Source organism: Triturus cristatus, chromosome 4_1, assembly GCF_964204655.1.
Source record: "Triturus cristatus chromosome 4_1, aTriCri1.1, whole genome shotgun sequence".
NCBI classification, from domain to species: Eukaryota; Metazoa; Chordata; class Amphibia; order Caudata; family Salamandridae; genus Triturus; species Triturus cristatus.
Window position 1 is genome coordinate 666883148 of NC_140585.1, and position 24916 is coordinate 666908063.

The 24916-nt window shown below is 40.7% G+C and overlaps 1 protein-coding gene across 16 annotated transcripts in view; it reads right to left on the reverse strand.

The window, feature by feature from the left end:
* Positions 1-411: 411 nt before the first annotated feature.
* NRCAM (neuronal cell adhesion molecule) overlaps positions 412-24916 on the reverse strand; it is a 971555-nt gene continuing 947050 nt past the window's right edge. For all 16 annotated transcript variants that reach the window (XM_085653084.1, XM_085653089.1, XM_085653092.1 and 13 more), the window contains one exon: positions 412-2682. In XM_085653084.1, the coding sequence (XP_085509210.1) occupies positions 2445-2682 (238 nt within the window). In that variant the 3' untranslated portion in view covers positions 412-2444. The remainder of the gene's footprint in view (positions 2683-24916) is intronic.

Here is a 24916-nt window from a genome sequence, read left to right on the forward strand (position 1 = left end):
TATTAATGATCATTTGCCAGCCATGGTTTTTTTTAAAACAAAAATATCCTGTGTTTAGTTTTCAGTCAATATTGTTTACAAAACACTTAACTTCCCATCACTGGTGTAAATGTTTATATAATTCTGACTTCCAATGAAGTTGTCACCAATCCAATGTTATGTGATGTAACACCTGCAATATCTATAATCTTAGGGCACTGATGCCTATCACCTCGCCCTGCATTGCTGAGTTCATGAAACTCAGTTGTATTTGTCAGTTTGATATTGGTATAAAAGATGATGACTTTAGTTCATAATTCACTTTTGACTTATTGAGATGTTATGCAACTTCCAAATGAGAAAAAAATATTAATGGAATATTACCTTTATAGCATGCACTGTACAAATGTATGATTTCAATACACAAATGTAAGTTCAAAGTTTAAAACAACATTTATTTTTTTATACAAAATGTGTTGCACTTTTACAGAAGTGAGCCTGTATTTGTTCCCTTACATGCACAATGCATTTAGCATCTATAGTTACATAGGATTATGATAACTCTGGTTGTCACCAATATATTTTTCAAAATCTCCTTGTGCTTTGTAGTTTATCACATGTCTTTTGTTGTTGAATTAATCAGGTCTTGTGAAAAAAAGAATGGCACAATAAAAAGCTTTAATAGCAGTCTTGAATGGTGCTTTTTTCAATTCCACATTGTGCTTTACCGACATTTGCTATAGGATGTAAAATGGTTTGCTGTATTGACACAAGCTCTGTAAATCTGCAGTACAATTGTTCACTATATCAATTCACAGCAAAATAAACATTTCTAGGTAGATGCCTTTACAACACCACACAATCCATTGTCCATTGTACATCTCAAACAGTACAACATAAGCTTTTTTTTCTTTCCTGGTTTATACCACATATAATCATATAGCATCTACATTTTAGGTGTATTTACAAATTCAACAAAATATCTACATATAAAAAGGTAACTTAAAATTAAACTTGATGCAAGTTATGAACAACCAATTTATTGGCAAATGAAATTGAGCATTCCTTCAACCATAGGCTGTTATATCACTTGATATATGGAGGCAACTAATGTGTGTGGAATAGTGGATATATAAGTATCTGCTCTATTTCAATTTCTGTTTGTTTACTTTTAATCCATGGTAATATTTGTGAAAATATCTAATGGTGAAGAAAGTTAGCAACAGCTATGAATGGTTGTTTATTTTCAGAGAAGGCTACAGTGTTGAGTATTCACTTGAAGGCATGTCAGCCACTGTGGCAGATGATGTTCTTGCAAACACAGTTGAAACTATGCATCTATATAGCTTGCATGCTCCTGGACTGCTGAAATATAACCAGCCATTGAATGTATGAATGGCATAAGGCAATGACAGCATTTTATAACCTGTCTATAAAGCTTTTTTTTTAAATAGATTTACCTAAGTTTTATACCATAATACAAGTCAATACAAAAATGTACAATTTACTCCTATTTTTGCAGCACTGTGTTTCCATAGCTTTTCTACCTTTTCAACAAGTTTTTTTTGGCAAAGGCTCCAGCCCACCAACCAAAGTTCACTGCACCAACTGTTTTTAGCAGTACAGTACACCATGGAATGCATATTGTAGAAAGGCACTGAATGTTCTTTGCCCATTGTTGAATGGAATTGGTGTCTGTTGGTAATTTAGTACAATGGTGCCACAATTCCAAAAACACATTTTGATGCATGTAGTTGTATGTATTCTTAGCAACACAATGAAAATACAGTGTAGGAATGGAGCACTGTAGTACAGTAATACTTGATGGAGTCAGAACGCTTTGAAATGAAAGGAGCAAAGAGCTAATAACTATCTCTTTAAGCTTCAGCAAATGCAATTGTATCATATTTAAATTATTCAGCAATTATATACATACATGTCCTAAAATCTTGCAAAAGGACAAATGATAACTATACATTGAAGTCACCGATTTCAAAACAATGTCCACAAAGACATTGAGATCTATATACTGTAATACAACTATTATAATACTCTGACAAGGAAAACGCACTTAATATCCGGGAACTCAGCTTTGGACTCTGTGACAACATATCAAACCATACCTTTAGAACCTACAGATGTGTGTACATGAAATATTTAGCATTTTTCATGCATTATCTTTTTAAAGACATGTAGTAGTTTTAGATGATACATTTTGATGACTAGTTCTTTCCTTTAAAAAGCAGAGAGGCCTAAATCCACAATATCCAGTACATTTGTGGTGTTCACTGTGATTTACTCTTACTTGAAACAATGTTATTTTCATACAACCCAGTGACCTCACACGTTTTAACATCATGAATGTATTGATCTTAGTCTGTCTCCAGCAGGTTCTGGGTACCAGCAGGGAGATGTACAAGTGCTTTGAACATAACGGAGAATGACATTGGAAGTGAGCTAATAGATCACACAAAAGAATTCATGGCGTTAACAGGAGAAGGTGCCTCTGAGCTTTCATTTCCTTCAACAGGTTCTTTCTCTTTTTTACCACTGTATTGTCCAATAAAGGAGCCATCCTCGTTGAATTGTCCATTGACACCTTCCCCATAGTCAACTAAGCTATCATCACTGTCCTCTTTTTTCACAGTCCTGTCTGATGGTGTCCGGCTTCCCTTCTTTAGTGGTTTATGGTCCTCAGCATCACTGCAAATGTAAGGAAACACAGATCAACACCTGCATAAACAGCAATTCACTATCAATACAATCCTTTCAGCTTACCACTAAAAGATGCAGATGAAAACATAATTTGTTCATAATTTTATAGCCCACAAAAATAAAAGCTACAGTGAAAGCTCCAAATGGAGAGAACATGTTATGCCGTTAATGTGAAAATAGTGTAAAGTAATGATAAAATGTCTTTGCAACTTAAGCAGCATGTTTTTCATCATGCATGGGTGTAATACTCATGAGTCTGTTTCTGACATTTTCTTAAATGTCACACTTGAAAAAAAATATGGATAGTTCTAGATAATAAAATGGTGTTTATAGCATTAGAATTCATTCATGGTCTGTTCTTGATTCTTTGAGATGCAGCCCACTATTACAATGGTTAAATGTAGACAATGGATGGCTTTGCTTTAATAGAATCTGGTTTTATTCATTAAAAGACAGTCACATTTAAATTGTAATGAGTCCTATTTAGAAGGAGAAGTTTTCAGCATGCCTGACCTTTCAAGCAATCTACAAACTCCATTTAAAGAATGCAGAAGAATCAAACGTAAATCAGAAAAACAAAACACATTGCTCAGACCCACATATATGCCCATTGCTAATAGGCATATACATATGATTTCAATTCATGCAAAGAAACCCTAATAAAATGTATTGCCTAAAAGATGGTGTCAACGGATATAGATCTAACTGTAAACACAAAATTATCAATGATCGAAACAAAGGTATGCATCACATCCTTTCACTGATTTGCTTTTTCCTCCAGTTAATAATATGTATGTGGAACTTTTATTGTTCACACTGGAATAAAAATACTTAAATTGTTAAGTAGGAAAATAAAGATAAATATTAATGCAAAGCAAAAAGCAGTGCGATGCACATTTGAGGACACCAAAAATGTTTTATTTGGTAGTTTGCCTTCATCAGAGAAATACTGTTGCAAAATGTAAGGCCAATTCTCTATAGAATTTTCTATCTGTGACCAAGCACCTATCATTGTTATTTACAAAAATATTTTGAGAGTGGAGCTTGTCACTTAGATGTTTAACATTTTGAGAGGGAGATAATGTCATACAAGAGGGCTTTGAATCGCAATATATTCTGCAGCAGTGTGTGCTTTTATGTTGCATATCTTGAAAATGTATGTGCACAAACAGCTAGATTAGGCAGTTAGTATTTGCTAATGTGAATTGTATCCTGTCCAAACTGTGATAGATGTGGGCTACTACAGTTGCTCCACTCTTTGAAACTGCACACTGTGGATTTCTTTGTCACAGGGACTAGAGAATAAAAATAGAGCTATATTAGAACGCATGGCTAGTAATACTTTATAAATGCTTAGCTACAGAATTCGAAAGGATTTTATTTCCACTAATTGTAGTTGGAAGTGTTGTGGTAATTTAATAAGCAGTTGTGTATAAAAATGCAGAGTATAAAATGTCTATCACAAATCAAGACCTTGACTCCAGTCATAGGCCTGCACTCTCTCCGCAGCTCCAGCTCTCCGTCGCTGCCTGCGGAGCCCCCGGCCCTGGGTATTCGAGGCTACTGCCTCCAAGGTTTTCTTTTCGTGATTTGTGCAAAGTTTTATCACTTGTTACGTGCCCTGTGCCCGCTAATTTCCAGCTTCTGTTTTCGTTTGTGCCAGCTAAATTCCAGCTTCTGTTGTCCTTTTGTGCTTGCCAATTTCCAGCCTTTGTTTTCCCTTTTGTGCCCGCTAATTTCCAGCTTCTGTTTTCCTTTTTGTGCCCGCTTAACTTCCAGCTTCTGTTTCCATTTTGTTCATTCCGTGTCAATTTCACGGATTCCCTCCCCATCTGTGCCGTCCCCTGTTCCCGCCACTGCTGCCCTGGTCCCGCCCCTCTACCCGTGCCCATTCTCCCGCCTCCCAGCTGAGCCTCCCTCCCCTCCCCTATATAATGCAGACCGCTGAGCAGTCGCACCTAAGGCAAGCTCGTCTGCGCCCGTCCGCGCCTAGACCACTCCCAGTGCCAGAACCCCTGCCCCTCACAAGAACCACGACACCCGACGACGTTACGACGCTGGCTTCCTCCAAGGACTCAACACCGGCTGATCATCAAACTGCCTACAGGCCAGCCGGACACTCACCCACGGACCCTTCACCTGCCGTGACTGCAGCTTCACCAGCCGCCAAACACCCGCGCGCCCCACTCCACCCGTGAGAGCAGAACGCAACCACCTCAGTTGCATACTCCTCAAGACCCGCTCCGTCCACAAGCTAGCCATCGAACTCTTGACTTACTCGCCTACCCGGACGTTGCCTTCCTAACAGAGACCTAGATGAACCCCTCCTCGGCCCCCGACATTGCCATAGCCATTCCAGATGGATACAAGATCACCAGAAGGGACCGCACCACAAACCAGGAGGAGGAATCGCCATCGTCTACAGAAATACCCTCAGAGTCTCGACCTGCATGACAGATGCCTTCAGCACCGCTGAACACCTGCACTTCCAGATCCACACCAACCCCAACACCACTCTCAGAGGAAAACTCGTCTACAGACCCCCCGGTCCCCGGCCACAGTTCATCAACGCCATCTCTGACATCGTCAGCATGCACGCTCTTGCGTCCACAGACTACATCCTAATCGGTCCACCTCGAGAACGCAGACGACAGCAACTCCGCCACTCTGCTCGATAACCTCGCCAACCTCTGACTCAAACAGCTCGTCCGGACCCCTACCCACACCGCGGGTCAGATGCTCGACCCCTTCCTCTCAGCCAGCAACCACGTCAGCATCAGCCACACCACCAAACTCCACTGGATCGACCACCGTTGCATCCACTTCACCTTCAAGAAACCTGCCACACACCGCCACCCGCTACGGATCCCCTACCGCAGCTGGAACAAGGTCACGGAAGACCAGCTCATCACCACCCTCTCTCGAGACCCACCGTCAAATACCACCAACACCGACACAGCCGCCAGCAACCGTAGGCAATGGGTTGACGACTGCGCCAACACTCTTGCCCCGATCAAAAAACCCTCAAACAGACGCATCGACAGAAAGGCCAGCTGGTTCACCACCGACCTCCAGGGAAGCAAGAGGACTTGCCAAAGACTCGAGAAAAAGTGGCGCCACGAAAAGACAACGGAAAACCACACAGTCCTAAAGAACGCCATCCGCAAACACCACCAACTCATCCAAGCCACCAAAAGGTCCTCCTTCAAGGAACGCATCGACAACAACGCACACAACAGCAAAGGGTTCTTCAACATCGTGAAGGACCTCTCCAACCCCAGCTCCAACTCCAACGACATCCCACTGTCGCAGGACCTATGTGACTCCCTAGCCAACTTCTTTCACCGCAAGATCACAGACATCCACGACAGCTTCAACACCCAGACTTTCCCTACAGCCGCCAACACTGCAGAACCATTCCCCCCCAGCCTCACCATCCACCTTCTCTCCTGGACACACGTCAATGACGACGATACCGTCAAAACCATGAACACCATCCACTCCGGCTCACCAACAGACCCCTGCCCTCACCACATCTTCAACAAAGCAACCCGCATCATCGCTCCCCAACTTCGAAAGATCATCAACAGCTCCTTTGAGACCGCCACCTTCTCGGAAAGCTGGAAGAACTCCGAAATCAACGCCCTACTCAAGAAACCCACAGCGGACCCAAAGGACCTCAAGAACTTTCGCCCCATCTCCCTTCTTCCGTTCCCGAAAAGATCGGCAACAGGCAACTGACCCACTTCCTTGAGGAGAACAACATCCTGGACCCATCCCAATCCGGATTCTGCAGCAATCACAGCACCAAAACCGCCCTCATCGCTGCCACAGACGACATCAGGACCCTTCTGGACAATGGCAAAACCGTGGCCCTCATCCTCCTGAACCTCTCGGCCACATTCAACACCGTCAGCCACCACATCCTATGCCAACACAACGCAGGAATACTTGACAAAGCCCTGGACTGGATCACCTCCTTCCTCACCGACAGAACCCAGAGGGTCCGCCTCCCACCTTTCCGTTCCGAAGCCACCAAGATCATCTGCGGTGTGCCCCAAGGATCATCCCTCAGCCCTACCCACTTCAACATCTACATGGCACTGCTCGCCAACATCGTCCACTCACACAACCTCACCATTGTTTCCTACGCCGATGACACACAACTGATCCTCTCGCTCACCAAAAACACCCACTGTAGTGTACCATATACTGTATGGCCATTGGCATCGCTCATACATGGGTTCTAAGAGAAATGTATTATGTTTGTATTAAGATAAGAACTATTTTGCTAATTTAAAGGATGCTATTATTACCCATGCTGTACTTTTTCATTCCATATTTTTCCGAAAATCTTTCACTGCAAGGGTTCTTCTACAGTGCCTTGTCCTGTAGCATCAGGTAATGCCATTCTAACTAAAACATAATATTTAACTTTAGTCGGAGCTTGTTCTATTTGGTCATGCAGAAAGAAGTGTTTTATGCATAGAGTTGTGCATCCATACAGATCCCATAGTTAAAATGCCTGTGTCTTGATTTCTGCTCTAATATATTGTTTATTAGAATGTTGAGAGCTCCATTGAAAACAATGGAGTGTTCTGGGCTTCTAATGGTTGCTGTGAACAAAGGCTTCAGGGAGCCCAAGGGTATTTAAATCCACTCAGGCTTCGTGAGGCCTTTGTTTTATTTGTTAGAACATTCTGCCCTCTAGTGGCAGAATGTTCTAATAGCCTTATAGCCCTCTGTAGCTAGGCTATACCGGCATTAAAGTCCAGTTCCCTTGTTAAAGGCCCTTGAACGCTGGAGAGGGCCTTTAATGGCCAGTATATCCCTGCTACGGTGGGCTATAAGGCTATATTATAACACTGGAATGTTGGGAGCTCCATTGCAGACAAGGGAGTGGCACAGTGCTAATAATGGCTGGTATAAGCCCTCTGCTCTACCATTACAATATTTGTCTTTCTGTTTCTCCCTTTTTAATTTAGAGCCTTCTACCTTCTTCAGTGAGGGAATTGTTCTAATAGCCTTATAGCTCTTCTGCCTTAGGCTATACTGGTTGTTAAAGGCCCTCTCCCGCATTATAGGCCCTTGTCTGCTGCTTGAGCCTAAAACAGTGGTTCAGGGCTTTTAAAAACCAGTATAGACATCAGCAGTGCAATGTTTGAATACCCATACACATCAGGTTTGAGTTACTTGAAACCATCAAATTATCTTTATTATTAATTGAATACATGGACTGCTAATGCTCCCCTCATGTGCATTTACAACCTTTGAAAGGATATATTGAATATTGTGATAAAGAAAAGTATTTTGGTTCCTTGCACTGATATCATTAAAAATATGTATTTCACTCAATATTATACATGCAAATGTATATCTAGAAGCATGCAATACAGCACAAGCAGCAGTGAATCGAGATGCCTATATTCCAGCTCTGTTTGGACAGCTCAAACAGTAATGAATAAAGTAACTGATTCCTTAACACCCTACTTAAATGTCATAACAGTGTTTTCATCAGGCCAGCTATGAAACTCTTGAAGATGAAGATGTGACACAAGAAGAAGTAGGGAGCAATGTATCCATTCATGGATGAGAAAATAAGTTTAGAGTTCTGTGTATAAGAACTAATGGGTGCACCGCATGCTTGAAAAGCACAAAGCAGCATGAGGTATCCCATACTAGTATTTCACATACAACATCTTTGTCTTTAGGCTAGTCAGAAAGACAAATGTGCAATGTGAACATTTAGGTCCCTTTCCTAGCAGCTTTTGGTCTATATGTGAAGTACATTGGTACTCACTCAGTGAACTTGAACTTGCCTCAACTTCATGAACTCTGCACTGCTCTGTGTGGATAGAGCTGCTACATTCACCATGCCTTTACTACATCCACCGCATTCGCTGTTGTTCATCATTGCTGCTGGTGTCAGCGGCCTTTTAGATTCGTGGTTGATCTGGGGGGGAAGGTGCGATTGCAACCCCTCATTTGCTCGTCATTCCTTGGCTGCGATTGCCTGGATTGCCTGGGTGCCAGTCCCTTGTGCCGATTGCTGACAGCTACTATTGCCACTGCCGTTGGAAGGTCCGGCCAGCACAGCATCTCAGGCACGCAGCAGGAGGCAGCCGCATGTTGTGCGTAAGTCATTAAGCAGGCAGACAGAGTAAGCGCAGCGCCAGTCAACTGGATTAATCTGGCACTATCAAAATACCATAAAAGCACCTAAGCACTACACAGCAGTAGACGTGGGATATCTCGGAGGCTCATGGTATGGGAAAGTGGATTTGGACTACTCGCGAACATCTGTAGTGGCACTGGTACTGATAATATTTTGGCCACAAAAGGAGGTGAGCTACAGCGCGTCAGGGCGGGATGCCATATTGTGTACTGGGGTCTGCGACTCACAGTATACAGAGGCAACGTAGCGCCAATCTAGCTCAGTTACTACTTTGTCATTGTGACAACTATTCTTTCCTGATTTTAACTTCCAGTTGAATTCAGCTTCCTTGTAATCCCCCTATTCCACGCTCAGCTAATAACCAATATTTAAACTACCTGTCTAAAAATTACAGACCAAGAATGGACTCAAACAAGGCTGTGTCTTGGCTCCACTTGTATTCTCCTTGTATATGGCCGATTTGCCCGTCCTCCTGAGCCAAGATCAAGAGATACCCCAAAATTGGGAATGCATAGGATCTCACATTTGGCATATGCTGATGACTTAGTGATTCCTTCACAAACACAGAACAGATTACACCATCTTTAAGGGCAATTAAACACATTTGGTCTCAGGAATGGATTAACATCTAATCACTCTAAAACCAAAATAATGATGTTTGGAAAGTAAACAAAGAAGATAACCTGGGAACTTGCTTGCACCAATTTTGAAACTGTTAACCAATACAATTATCTTGCGACTTGATTGACAGTAGGCTATCATGGTCAAATATTTACTCAATTAGGGAGTCAAACTCTACCATTATCACTAAATCAATCATCAATCATGAGATTCACCAAAGCATTTGGTGGTAGAGCTTTAGTCTACTCTCTGAAAGCCTTAGGAATGAAACTCACTCCATTCCTACTTTGTGCTTCACACGTTCTAAATAAGAAGACAGTTATCAAACTTGAGAAATTCTATATACAGAGTATCCATCAACTTTTACATCTCCGATCTGCCAGCCTTCATTGTGTCACCAGGCTGGAGATTATTTTAAAATTACTCTCATCACTCAATACTGGAGCTACTATAAATTATTTGTGTGACTGTGTAAACTCAGCTCCCGTCACCCTAAAATCTTTAATTTATTTGAATTCGAGATATGGACCTGAATTTTTTATAAAGGTCATTAAATTATACAATTTGTGAGATTTTGAAAATGTATTTTTAACTGAGTTGATCTGTATGAAAGAGTGTAGTAAGGAAGACCTTAACTCATGTTCAAAAGGAGGAAGATCTAATCTTGTCAGAAAAATGCAAGCACATGGATCTGATTTACAAATCCTATTTACTGTTTCACCAGGATTATATCAATATTAACTTGAAAGGAGTGATAAAAAGGAAGTACGGCTATAAAGAGGAAACCCTTAACCACCTATTATGCATGTGCCGGACACTTCTGCCTGTATGGAGATGCTATCTGAGGCCCTTTTCAAGGACGCTAATATAAGCTCAATCTCAGAAGAAGTTAAATACTGTTTCAAGTTTGCAAATTTTGATTGCATTATCAAATTATTGAGATTGTTTGATTTAACTCAAAATGTTAAGTAATCATTTTTAAGTATATTTAAATAATGCAGTTTTATAATCCTCTTTTAAAAGTTCACTTTCACTAGTATGGAACAACTACTTTTTATTTATTGTAATAACTGTGATTACTACAATAACATTGTGTACTATTACTACTAGTTTGTGAAGTAAATTGTCAAACTACAAAGGTATCAATCATAAAGCACTACAGGTACTCTGGAATTCTCTTTCCGCTGCAGTCTCCCCCTAATTTGGATTAAAGTTTTGTATTGAGGAACACAAGGCAGTAGTGGCCATAATAAAAACACGCTCTTCAAGAAACTGTACGAAGCCTACTCGCAATCAGGATTTAGCAGCATTATCTGGGAACAAAGCTTCTCCAGATGAGTCTATATCACATCTATCACTATATTTAGCCAAGGTGGTCCAGATGGACCCCTAACAGATATGCACCTGTAGGGTAGTATACCTATGGAAGGAAACAAGGGTGCTACTTTAAAGTCCATAAAGACAGGTTTAAACTTTGGTACAAGGCAACAATTGGTCCAAGAATGTGTAAAGAAGGTAGACAGAATAGACAAACACATTGCTGTCTAATATAACTTCAGTCCACTCCATCAGAACCCCGGGGAGACCTCCATGATACACATATATGAGCCAGGAGTTGTCAATAAAAAATCAATGTGTAATAACTACTGTAGCACAAATAGTGATACTTCATGCTAACATCAACATAGGAGATTGTATTATCCCTGGTTCCCTTGATTCCCCTGCAAATTCCCCTGGAAACTCAGGGAATATGGATTCAGACTCTATTTATGGGTGTGATGATTTAGGATACAGAGGTATTCTAGGATCAGACCAAACTGAAATGGTGGCTAATTATTTGATGATTCATTACCTTGTATCAATTGGAAACTTTAGAACACTTAAGGGTTATGAATCAATCCATTCTATCGTCAATTAATGTGGCAGTAAATAATAAATCTACATTCATAAACAGGAAAAACACAGTCTAAAAATCTGACAAATGAGTGTACTCCCCCCACCTAAGTATTAGCCACAATGGGGTCTATTAGTAACACCCTGTAGCAAATGTCACAAATACTAGCCAATCAAGTAGCATTATTATCAGAACAGGTGTCACTACTAAATCAAATCAATAAGGAGTTAACTTTGCCTAAAACCAATGCAATTCATATATCTGCAATTTAACACAACCTTAATGATCTGGTATCTGCTTCAAACAACTTACATCGCCTAGATGATATAGTAGACCTATTGAAGTTACTCGCTCGGAAGATCCAGAATATAAGAACAGATACATCCTCTTCATTCACCTACACCAACCACAGGCATCTCAGTCAAGACATTAGCAGGGAATGAATGCAACCATGTCAACTTTGTCCCACATATAAGCAAGCATTGAATGAAGAAATTAAAAAGACTAAAGAAAAACGCATGTATGACTAAGGATACAGCAAAACAAAACTCTCAAACAACGTTAGACAATTACTCTATTTTCAGGAACCCAACTTCTAATACTACTTCACATTCTTCTACGCCACCAACTTTACCATCGACCGTTAAAAACATATATGTTGCAACTTCGATGGATATTCCAGTTTCAACCTTAATCATCTCAAATGCCACATAAACTTTGCCAATAAACAATCTTCTTAGGTATAGCAACATAGTGAAATAAGGAGCAAGTTTCTAAAGGAGCAGATGAAAAGGTAGAAGTCTCTCTAATATCACTTCAGTCAGTCGATTCAGTAGTATTAAAAATATATAATGGATGAGGTCACTGTAATAGCAAAAACCCTAGCAATTCCCAACCCTGTCCTAGAAGGCACAATCAATTTAAATTAGATCCACCAAGAGGTCGATCAGACAGGTAGCACATTTTTCCCTAACACAACTGTTGCCCAGAGCAACACCAATTTACAGACTCATAACAATATGGCAATTCAAAGTTTAAAGTGCACTCTAAGCATGTAGATTTGATGCAAGGGCACCCCATAACTATGAGTGACCGTACCATATTGAATAGCACAGGCAGACGCAGCTCCTAATGTATTCATTTGGAGATTTCATTCCATTATATAAATTAAAGGGCCATTGCGATATACTCTACCACCAAAATTTAATCAAGTTATTAAACTAGTTTGATGAACTAAGAGAAATACATTCTTCCAGTTTATCAAATGTGTGCTTTCTTCAAAACCAATAGATTAAAGCAGGTGGCAAAATAAATGGGACAACCTGGACTGGAAAATCTATTGCCCCAAAGATTTAGGCATGTCGAGAATACCTTGCTAGTTGGGGGATCCTAGTTGCGCAAGTTGAAAAAACAAAAATCCCTTGTGTGCTCAAGCTTAGAGATTAATATCCAGCATGCTCATCACCTTCACTGCAATTGGTTCCAAACTTCAAAGGTCCTGATTCATGCATACCATTTGTTAATCTAAAGATTACAACGAAAGCACACCTATTATCTGAATCCTCAATACATCTTCAAGGAGAACCTCGTGGTAAAAAGTCTTTGGCAACCCCAATCATGAATCAGCGCACCTAATGTTACTAAGGAAATGTATGACTCTTTTGGAGAACTATCTCTAATTTCATGGAATAAAGCAGGTCTAGATAGACATTTAAATTTATCTGGAGATACTTAATTTTTTTTTGACAATCATATAATATGTTTATAAGAAACTTGAATGTCCCCTAACCTTTTGATTCCGAATTTCTCTATCCACAAAACTTTGGCCAGTAGAGCTGTTATGAGAAGGCCTAATTGAGGCCTGTTGACTATGAACAATAATAAACTCAACTTGAAGAGTAACAGACGCAATCTAAATTCCAATAATATACTAGCAGTTTTGATAAATCATTACAGCAATTGGAACCTTTTGATTCTGTATGTCTACTTTCCTCCGGACTTGTTAAAAGATAAATATGCGGCAATACTAGCAGAGTTAGATTCTCTTTTAGAGACATATACCCATCTATTGATTACCATAGCAGGGGATTTAGTTCAAAACCTCTTATTACAAGTGTTATACAATATAAGTACAGAAGACCCAGACTTGGCCAATAATATCTCCTGTCCTCAAGTAAACTTGTCGGGAAAACAGAAGTGTTGGTCTCTATCAAATAGACAAACATATAATCTATTAACTGACTCAGGATATAGATCGTGTAATGGCCGAATGCCAAATGATCAGCAAGCAAATTCTACACTCTGTGGTCCTTGTGCACAATTCAACATTGAACACACCTTTGTCCACTTTACCTATTTTCAGGAATGCAAAAACTTTGAAATAATTAAGAGGACTGAAAGCGATCATGATCACAGAAGACAACACTTAATCTCACACCTTAAGTAGCAACCATATGATTGTGGTAAATAGGAAGAAATGTATAGGGAATGAAGAACTTAGGGCTAAATCACTGAATCTGCAAATTGACCTGCCATCAATGCTGCCAGCTTCTCAGACTGATGCATTTGTAGGTACCATCAATTGGGACTGGATTCAATCTTGGCAAACAGGATGCCGTTTTAAAGTGCTGTGAATAACAAGTGCATTGTGGTAGCCCAGGGTGATCCTCCGGCCAAGGATCAATTAATTTAAAAATCAAATGTTATTGTAGTAAAGATTTTCTTAGTTCAGGCTGTCTTTTTGCTTGATTTGATGTATCAAGAGATAGGTTCAGAATATAGTAAAAGCCTCCTCTTAAAATAAAGGAACCTACTGCCCCCATAGCAATAGTATGTAGTTTTGTTAACGTATAAAGCTCATCACTAATGGGTCTGTAATAATTTACCAGATTCTCTGGAACATCCTGGGCTAATACCTTTACCCATAGTCAGCTATCCTTGGAATCTCTAATCACATCTGTTATGTACCAGTCAATTCTGTTGCTCAAATATATTGCAACCCCCCCCCCCCCCCCCATCATCAACAGTCCCGAAGATGCAAATAGTGTTTGGAAATACTGTTTTGGCATATATTTTTGGGGATTATTATTTTTCAAGTGGGTCTCTTGTATAAAGATAATTTCCAGGTTGAATGATAGCATCCAAAATAACATCCCCCCATATTTACGGTGATTTACAATTCCATTAGCATTACAGGATCTCATCTTTAACTTTTGCATTTCTTAACTTAAATTACTATTCTATCAATCTTACTCCTCCCCCAGCTCTACTGGGACATAATCAAGCTACTAGAGTTGATCTAACAGCACGGCACTTCCATATATACCTGTTCTTTTTTACTGCTAGTGTTCCTCCCAACCTACCCCTCCCAAACCCCTCTTAAGTTCCCCCCTTGTCTGGTCACCCCTCCATCCTCCCCAACTTCATCTGAGGAAGAGGAAGACCCATGTCCCTCTCCCTCAGTCCACCCATGGAACTGTATTGCCCTGACATGGCACCTGGTCACACTCTCATGCCTCCACCCCCTTGTGTCTTTTCACTGGTTTTTCCCCTTTTTCAATTTTATTGAAGAATACATTTACACAAATTGCTCTTCAGTAGGTATTTTGTGCCAGCGCTATTCCTAGTAACTAACATAAAATATTTTTTTACCCTATACATAATGATATAATAATATACCTTTGAAAACTTACACATTTCTCCCTTTTCTATCACCCACCATTTAACTTTGGATTTTACTAGGGCCAGAGCCCTGTACAGGGTTCTAAAAACTCCTACCCTAAAAGAAAGTAGCTAGTGCTTAGCAACATATAAAAGTGGCTACAATTTTCTTATCATCCATCATTTCACTAAAACCAGAGCTATTCTGAAAAAGTGACTAGTCCTTAACAGCATATAGCAATGGCTACAACATTAACATCCATCATTTTACTAGAACCGAAGCCATATTCAAAGTGCTAAAAAGTGCTAAAGAAAGTGACTAATGCTTAGCAGCATATCAAAGAGACTACAGCACAATAAGTGACTAGTGAATGATAATCTGAACAAAACACTTCAGTATCTTAGTTCATACTCTCTGATTCCTTTCAGATGTTGGCCAAATCCCCCCTAGACCTAGAAACTTCCTACATCAGTGAGCATGTCTGAGAATACTCTAACTTGTGACACATCTGTTAGCACAAAAGATTTTTCATATTTGGCTCTAGATAAAATAGCCTCCTTTATATCATAATCTGCAAAATGTACAATCATTGTCTGTGGAAATTTAGAGTTGGAAGAACACTGTGCAGGGACCCGATGAGCCCACATTATAGTAAGATCCACAGGGGCTTTCTCCAGTATATGTTGTTTTATCATTGTTCCATGTACATCAACGGGTTTGCATGTCCATTAATGAGTTCGTTTTACTGAAGGGATTCCTATAAAGTGTAAGTTTGATCTCCATTTCATCTATTTTGATTTGAGAGTCCTGTAGTTCTTTTTGAAGAGCCTCGATATCCTTGTTCCAGCTAAGTGAGCAATCCTCCAAATCCAATACTCTCTGCTCGCTCTCCTTGATTCGCTATGGAATTTGTTGTACCATTCCCTTGATCTTATCCAGCCTATGGTGGACAGAGGCGATTTTCTGTGCCTAAGAGGTTTTACATTCATGAATTACAGCTAAAATGGCTTAAATGAATTGCTGAAACTGATGAATTTAAGGTTGACTAGTATTGACTAGAGCAGTACTTTGCAGCGTCCCCTGCATTAATGAAGTAGTTGGATGATTTTCAGCCTAAGATGTTTCAAAGTTAGTAGACAGTTCCTGTCCAGTCTTACCAGGAATCAAATTTCCAGTGGTTTGAGGCAATGATATCAACGAATCCGGGACTTCTAGTACTCTATTGCTAAAGGCTGATGATAAGCGGTCTACTGTAACTGGTACTGCACCAGGGTCAGATGCCAACAATGCTCTTACTTCTTCAAAACCTTCTGTCCATGCCATCATGCTATCCAAACCCACTTTTTGAATATATTATAAATAGGGGATAGTCATTATACTCTTTACCAACCTATTTTATAGATGTTTCCTTTTCACTGCTAATCCTAGCTGTATCAATTTGACACTCGACTTTCCCAGATTCTCTACTATCCTGCAGCGGAAGATAACAGAAGCAGTAGTATCTGTGAAAGGTGAAGTCATCACAGGGGCAGTTGATCTAAAAGACTCCCATACTAAGAAAGCTGATGCTGTTTTCGAATTCACCTAATACAACTCTCATATGGACTCCTTCATGTCTAAAACGCACTCCTAATTAGTAAGCAGAGACATATCAAGCTGCCATCTAGGCTTGTTTGTACTACCTGCATCTAACTCAATAGAGATTGAAATTAGAGTGATCTGAAAAAGCATTTGCCCAAATATCAGAATCACCCCTTTTTTAATGCTCGCGGCACCAAAAAGAAATGAGATCCATTTATTTCCTGTTTCTTTCCTGACAAAAGTCAGTGACGTTGGTTGGCAATATAATTGAATGGTTTTCCATGTATGAGTAATCATTGCATTATTATTAGCATGACTATCCAACCAGTTAAAATACATTAACCTAGGACCAAAAGTACTAGGAGCTAGGTCACAAAAAGTGTTTGCAAATTGTGCCCCACCTGTATCAGATTTTTTTTATGTTGCTTATGTACTAATAAATTGCATCACACACTTCTGAGTCTCTGAGGGTCACAGATTGACCTGCCTAATGAATTTTTATGAGAATTGGGCAGGTTAATATTTGCAAACTAATGTGATTGGCTACAAATACAGGGATTGCGACTTGTGAATTACAGCAGACCACCATACCTGTGTTTGCATTTCCAAATGGGAAACATTTTTTAAAGCAGCCAATGTTTCCTGATTGGGAAAGCTTTGGTAGGGACATGTAGTCAGTGATCCTAAAGACCACTGTCTGCTCCACCCGAGGTCTCACTACACCATTCATATAGGGGAAGGTGCCCCAGTGGAACAACTTTTCCTTTGTAAATCAGTTTCCACCTCCTTTGATATATTGGGAATTTCCTTTCTCACCCTTTCCTAACTGTGAATCGGTAAGCTTAGCAAAATTCTACCTGAAAAGGCTTTTCAGCTTGCAAAATGGGTTTAATACATACCAAAAGGTCATTTTTCTGTTGCAAACTGAGATTTTTCGTAGCGCAAGGTTTGTGTTTGTAAAATGGCGTTGTACATCTGGTAGTGTGTTCTTTCTTTGTTTATTTACACAAATATTAATCATAGCCTATTGCACTTTTTGTGAGATTATAATCCACACATCCTCCCTCCAAAACGCTTTGATGAATTTCTGTATGTATATTAAAAATAAATAGGAGTGATAATAAATTTGGAAGGTAACATCATTATTTTTATTCAATATAATTGCATTAATGCCTGGGAAAAAAAGCAATACTTTACTCGTCAATACTTGTTAAAAATTGCTGATTTTTATACAAATATCTCCTTTGTGAATCAGATATTGACTTGTTCTCAGCTTACCTGGGGGATAACGGGTGGCCCCTTTTGTAAATACACCTATAATTATAATCTTCCAAGCTCAGATTAATGTCACCTCCAAGATATAAGCCTAAGCACCTTCCCAATGATGCAGGACATTGTCTTACCATTCAGTCTTTGTCCTTGTAATGTTGTGCACTTGTGTTAAAGAAAGGACCACTCATTAGTAACATGTTTGAATGTCAATATTAACATTATGAGTTGCCAAAATGCACCTGGCAAGGATTTCTGTTCTCCATTTAGAGTCTCTTTAACAACCTAATAATAAACCTGTTGGGTGCCTCATGGCTCGTCCTTGAGCCCGACCCTCTTTAATCTGTATGTGGATCTTCTGGCTGATCTAGTGTGCTCATTTGGGTTTCAAGTGCTTTCATACATAGATGATACTCAAATTATTGTATCTATTTCCAATGACCTGACTCTAGTGGCAGGAGGTTCAACCAGTGCCTGTCTAGCATTTTCCGTTGGGTAGAAGACAATTCTTTGAAGATTAATGTGGACAAGACTGAAGTGTTTTAGTTTGGCTCTCTAGATTCCATCTGATCTAACATCTAGTGGCCGGAATCCTGTGGACCTTTCCCCACTCCTGTTAAGTCAGAAAAAAACCTTGGTGTCATCTTTGATAACACTCTGAGCTTTGATGCACAGGTCGGTGGCACAACTAGCACTTGCTTTTTCCATCATTAGGACCCTGAAAAAGATCTTTCCTTACACTCCACCAGAACTGCACCAAGCAGTCACTATTGCCCTTGTCACCTCATGGCTGGACTATTGTAATGCACTGTACCTCAATATCAACAGTTCTTCCCTGAACAAAGATCAAGTTGTGCAGAATGCAGCAGCCCCCCTTATTCTGTACATACACAAATGGCACTTGGTTAGAGATGGGATTCGCTCTCTCCATTGGCTCCCAGTTAGGAAGTGAATTTTCTTCAAGGCTTTGTGCTTAGTCTTTGAGGCTCTACAGCAGATGGGCCCCAACTAATTGAATGATCTCTTTCATTGGTATACTCATGGAAGACCACTGAGAACTCAGGATCCCCAGATGTCAGAAGATCAGATGGGAAGGGTGTTCCTTCTTGGTTGCAGATACCAAATTATGGAACACACTGCCTACCTACATTTCTGAAGAATATTACATTATGACCTTCAAAAAACATCTGAAAACTTGGCTTTTCTCATCTCGGAATCCTTGATTCTTGGCTGCTCAGCCCGTGTTGATCTATCTGTCCTGCTATAGCGCTTTGGCACCTGCGAGTTTTAGTACACTCTATAAATTTTATCCTATACTATCCTAGTAAATTTAGGGGCCTTTTATTATTATGTCATGCAAAGCAGCACAGCAAGATAACTTGTTGAGGGAAAGGGATAGAGCAGAAACGCTCCATGTAAACAAAGATATGGAGCATTTCTGATCACTCCTTGCACTGGCGCACTGTGTGCTGCCTAGCGCCAATGCAGGGACCCATGCACTATAGTGCAAGGGTGCCTGTGTTGCAGGCAGGATAGTGTTTGTCTAGTATGTTATGTGTACTTGATATAGTGCAGCGATTCACTCCTGTAGGTGTATCTCAGCGCTTCCCTAACACAGAGCCAGCCGACTGATTAAAACAACCACATCTTCAAGAGTTTTTTTAACTTGACAAAGTCGGAACAACAGCGAAATTAAGACAGAAGTTTATTCTAGGCAGAAGAGGTGAGGTAGGATAAGGGTCTGCCACCTGATCTAGAGATACGGATACAAAGCACATTAAGCAAAGCTTTGTCCTTGGATCCAATATTTCTAGCGGGACAGTAATAGCTCAACTTTTTCTGCAGGTGGGTGGGACCTTTATTTACCCCTCAGAGACTTGTGGGTGAGACAGCATAATTGAAAGACAGAATGCTTCCTAACTAGAAGCCAGTGCAAGGTTCTCTACATGGGGACGGAAGAGGAGCCTGAAGGTAGGTTGCAAAACAAATGTGCAGTGGTGTTCTGCACCACTTATAATCTGCCAGCAGTGTGTCATTTGCTGCTACTAAACAGGAGCGCATACATATGAAACGTGATCTTTCATAGACAGGGACTGATCAAGCCTGATATCGAGATTTCTCACTGTCTGCCTCAGAGATGGGGCTACACTGAGTTCCGGGGGACAACACAGCGAGTTCAGGGGGCCACCAGTCAATGACCAAACCTGCTGCGCTTTACCAAATAGCAGTATCTTGGCTTTATCACCATTCAATTGGCAACAGCTGTTTGTAATCCAGAAAGTGATCTTTATCATACAGTCTGTGAATCGATGTTTTACCCCCATCAAGGTCCTGTCAGAACGAGAGGATTTAAATGAAGGTCATCAGCGTATGATATTACATAACCCTGGGCGTAGTTTGCGTAGTAGCACTACGCGTAGCTACACGAAATACACTTTGAACTACGCTCAGCTACGCAAACTGCGTAGTGCGTAGCTGTTGGCACTGTGTGCTTGTCTGCTCTGTGCAATAATTGCAAACAGCACCTTGCACAGTGCAAGTAATGATGAAATAAATATCTCTGTCTTAATATGCTAAAATGCATATAGTCATTTCTCAAAAGTTAAAATGATAAATTAGCAAGCAGTGAGAGAGGTGATGATTTTGGGATCCTCCCTAACCTAGGGAAAGAACCAAGCAGATGCCTTGAAAACAAAAAGCACATCTTCTTGAACGATTCGGTGGTGGTCCCATCCTCTTAGGACCATCCCAAGCATAGTTATTGGCAAAAATACAATCCCAACCAAAGGCCCGCAAAGCATTTTGGGACAAGATTAGCAGTGGGCAGTAAATATTATAGTATCCAATATCAAAATAATTCTACAAAGAGCTGCAGTTCAACTAGTCGTTACTAGATGTCCCTCACAAGTCAAATGCAAAAGTGAAGTGCAAGTGATTTAAAATTGTCTAACGATCTACCACCTGATCTGGAGATTTATTTAACTGTGACTTTGGGCAAGTTTAAAAACGTGGGGGATATTTTTTGGGACTTCAATGGGCCTTTTATATCCTTTGTTGTATGGTCAACATGTTTCGGTCATTTACCATATTCCCATAAGAGTCAATATGACTCTATATCAATATATGACTATATCAATATAACTTACCTTCCACCTCCTGGCCTAGGAGGGCAAACGTCGAACTATCCGACAGCGACATAGACGACCTCCTCATATCATATGCCTTAGCAACAGATAACTGTACGTCACAATGTGGCACTATCCAATCCATTCAAACCAACCCCTTCGGAGAACCCACACACAATAACAGATCCGCAAATAGGGATAATCTCACAAATATCAACATAGAGCAGACTACACTAACCCATTCTATTAACAAGATAAAGTGTGCACTCATTAATTGCAGATCAGCTAGCAAACATGCACCTGACATTTTCAACCTAATCCTAGAGAATGATCTAGACATTATCGTCCTCACCAAAACATGTTTAAACAGCTCCTTCTCCCCCATCCTTGATCTATTGGTTCCTCCTAGTCACGACCTAATCCGCCTAGATAGAAATGTGGCGCCGGGAGGTGGGTTAGCCTGCATCTATCGTAACACAATCTCAGTCAAGCAAGTAGACTCCATCGCTCTATCCTCCTGCGAATATCTCTGTATCAATATCTATGATGATAAGCGCCTCGCCAGCAAGCTCCACTTATTCTACCACCCCCCGAGGGATAACTTGACTTTCATCGACGAGTTAATGGAAGTCATTTCATCCAACGTCAACTCAAAAGTACCACAAATTTTCCTGGGTGACTTCAATCTACACATGAACAATGCAAACAACCATGGTGTATGATGTCTTAAAGCGTTTCTGGCAGACCAGGACTTATTCCAATTCTGTGACAGCCCAACTCACAACAAGGGAGAGACACTGGATCTCATCATAGCAAAAACGAGCATCATCTCATTAGAATCCATCACTCCTTGCGACTGGACTGACCATCACAGCATCCTCTTCTCCATCAATATCGAGGTTACTCCAAAAAGGAGTCAACCATCAAAAACAAAACAATGGAAAAGGAACTTACAGAAGATCAACCCCATCACCTTGGTAAACCATTACAACTCCGCCCTGACCCCACAACTGACATGGAGGATGTCCATGACCTCACTGCCTTTTACAATTCCACGATGCTTGAATTCTTGGACTCCACAGCACCCCTCCAAGAAAAAAATGTGTCCTCCAAATTTTCCAAACCTTGGTTCAATGACTCCCTAAACTCGGAGTGACGCAAGCTAAGAGCTGCTGAACGATTATGGAAATCTGCACCCTCCGACGTTCACCTAGAGCACCGTAGAACATTAAGGAACTCATACAACATGTAGATTCTTAAGGCCAAGGCAGACCTTTTCAGAACCCAGCTGCACCAAGCAATCAACCGGCCCAAAAAACTCTACGAAATCGTCAAGCAACAAGCTCGCAACACGGCGAATTCCACAGATCTAAACGAGCTGGATACACCTTCCTGTGATGAGCTTGCCAACTTCTTCCGTGAAAAGATAAAGATCATCAAGCTCAACATCCAATCTAAGAAGACCCTCCCACAATCAGTGGCCATTGAGGCTAACGGATATTCACAACTCAAGGTCCTTTTCAGCTCTCCAGGGGAAGTCACAAAAATGCCTCCTGGAACACCTTAGCGCCAATCTCTGAACAAAAAATCTATAACACTCTTCTAGCAATCAATCCCTCCATTCACTTCTCTGACCCCCTTCCTCCGGCCCTATTCAAAATGATAAAAACATCCATCCTACCATTATGGGCAAAAATTGTAAATGCCTCTCTGAGACAAGGCTCCATACCTGACTGTCTTTAAATAGGGCTGGTTACACCTATACTAAAGAAATCCGACGCCATACCATCAGAGATCAACAACTACCACCCCATATCCAATATGCTCACTTTGGTGAAGCTGCTGGAGAAATGTGTACAAATACAATTATGCAATCATATTGAGAATTACAACCTCTTAGACAATCACCAATCTGGTTTCCGCCACGGGCACAGCACAGAATCTGCACCCACCCACATATTGTATGAAATACTAAAAATGCTTGACCGCAACAAATCGTGCCTAATGATACTGCTTGACTTATCCTCCGCATTCGACGCGGTTAAACATGACAACCTACTGTCCCTATTAAAGGGAAGGATGGGCCTCTCGGGACCAGTGTTACATTGGTTCTCCTACTTCCTTAAAAACAGAACACAAAGAATCAAGATGAAGAATTCTCTCTCTCAGCCATCTGTGGTTAACATAGGCGTTCCCCAAGGCTCAGCCCTATCACCTATTCTTTTCAACCTACTAATGGAACCCTTAGCAAACGCAAATATCCTATATCAGCTGTATGCGGACGACACACAGTTGTATTTGAAAATCTCCACTCCAGAAGATATCATCTCCCTCAATGCTATTCTACAGAACACGCAAAGTTGGCTCACGAACAACCACCTCATGCTTAACACAAAAAAAACTGAATGCATTCTCATCTCCCCACCCAATCACATACCAAAGATAGAGCAACGGTTGAAACACCTGACCTTCATTGACTGTTCTCCCCTCATCATTGACTGTGCGAAATCCCTGGGAATCACCATAGACAAACACCTGAATATGCAGTCGCACATCACTAATGCCACCAAGGGAGCCAATCACCAGATGAGTCTACTAAGGAAACTTAAACCCTTCCTCCCTCGGACCGACCTTAAAATGGCAGTGCAAGCCTTAGTGCTACCAAGATTAGACTATGGAAGCACCACTCTTTGCGGTCTCCCCAAATACAAGCTGGCTCCACTGAGGGCATCCCTTACTGCTGCGGCAAGATTGGTATCAGGATCTAAACGAAACAGCCACATTAACCCAACCCTGAAAGCGCTGAACTGGCTGCCCTATGAGGCTAGAATACAACTAAAGGTTGCCTGCATGACCCATAAAGCACTACATAACAATACACCCAGTTACCTAGCTCCAAAACTAGAACGATCCAGAGGATGCAGACAACTACGAAGTGCGAGTTCTTTACTTCTGAAACCACAATTCTTTCATAAAAAGAGAACTGGCTGAAGGGCCTTTTCAGGGATCGCTCCAAAGATTTGTAACTCCTTACCTCCAGGGGTACGGGGAATCTCTTCCTTTACCACCTTCAAAAAAGAGGTAAAAACACTCCTAATGAACAAGTTCACGTCCTAAGTCTTGACTCTATGCTGACATCGAGTCACATATACCATCCTCATATCACTGGCTAACTCTTGTGGATTGAAAGAGAACATTATATGTTTGTTTATTTCCTCAATACTGACCTAAAGCTCAATAACTGTATATAATATAATGATCTGTCGCTCTCTGGGATCTTTATATTTTGTCTACTGGGCACCTATGTTATCTTATACTATTTACCCCTTTTGTAAGTAATGATGAATAACAAATGCGTGTATACTACCTCATTTCGTGTGTCTTTATAAGTATATGCTGTAAAGCGCTCTGATACCCTCGTGAGTCACATTCGCACTATATAAAACCTTATAAATAAATAAATAAATAAATATGGCTTTCATCAGGACCAAAAAATGTGTGATGCACATGCACCCTAAGGCATGTGCTGCAAGGCTCTGTTGTTGACCTTACATATCATGAATCGCTTCCAGCGACTTTACCTGTTGAGGTAAAAAGATTCAAATACAAAGGAGAGAGGCAGTTTTTAGTCATGTTGTCAGCGGGCATCCACTAGTTCTATGCAAGCTGGATCCTCAAGCAAGCTTTTCACATTTAGCCACTGCATACCTATTTCTGCTATGACTCTTTCACAAGCCATGCCCATATATGTGATGGTGACGGTGATTAGATAAAGGAACAGGACATTCTGCGGCAATTAATTTCTTGCTGAGCACGTATCTCACGTGCTGGGATGCGACAAAAAGGAAGGAATCTTCAGATCAAGTGGTAGATCGTTAAACAATTTAAAATCACTT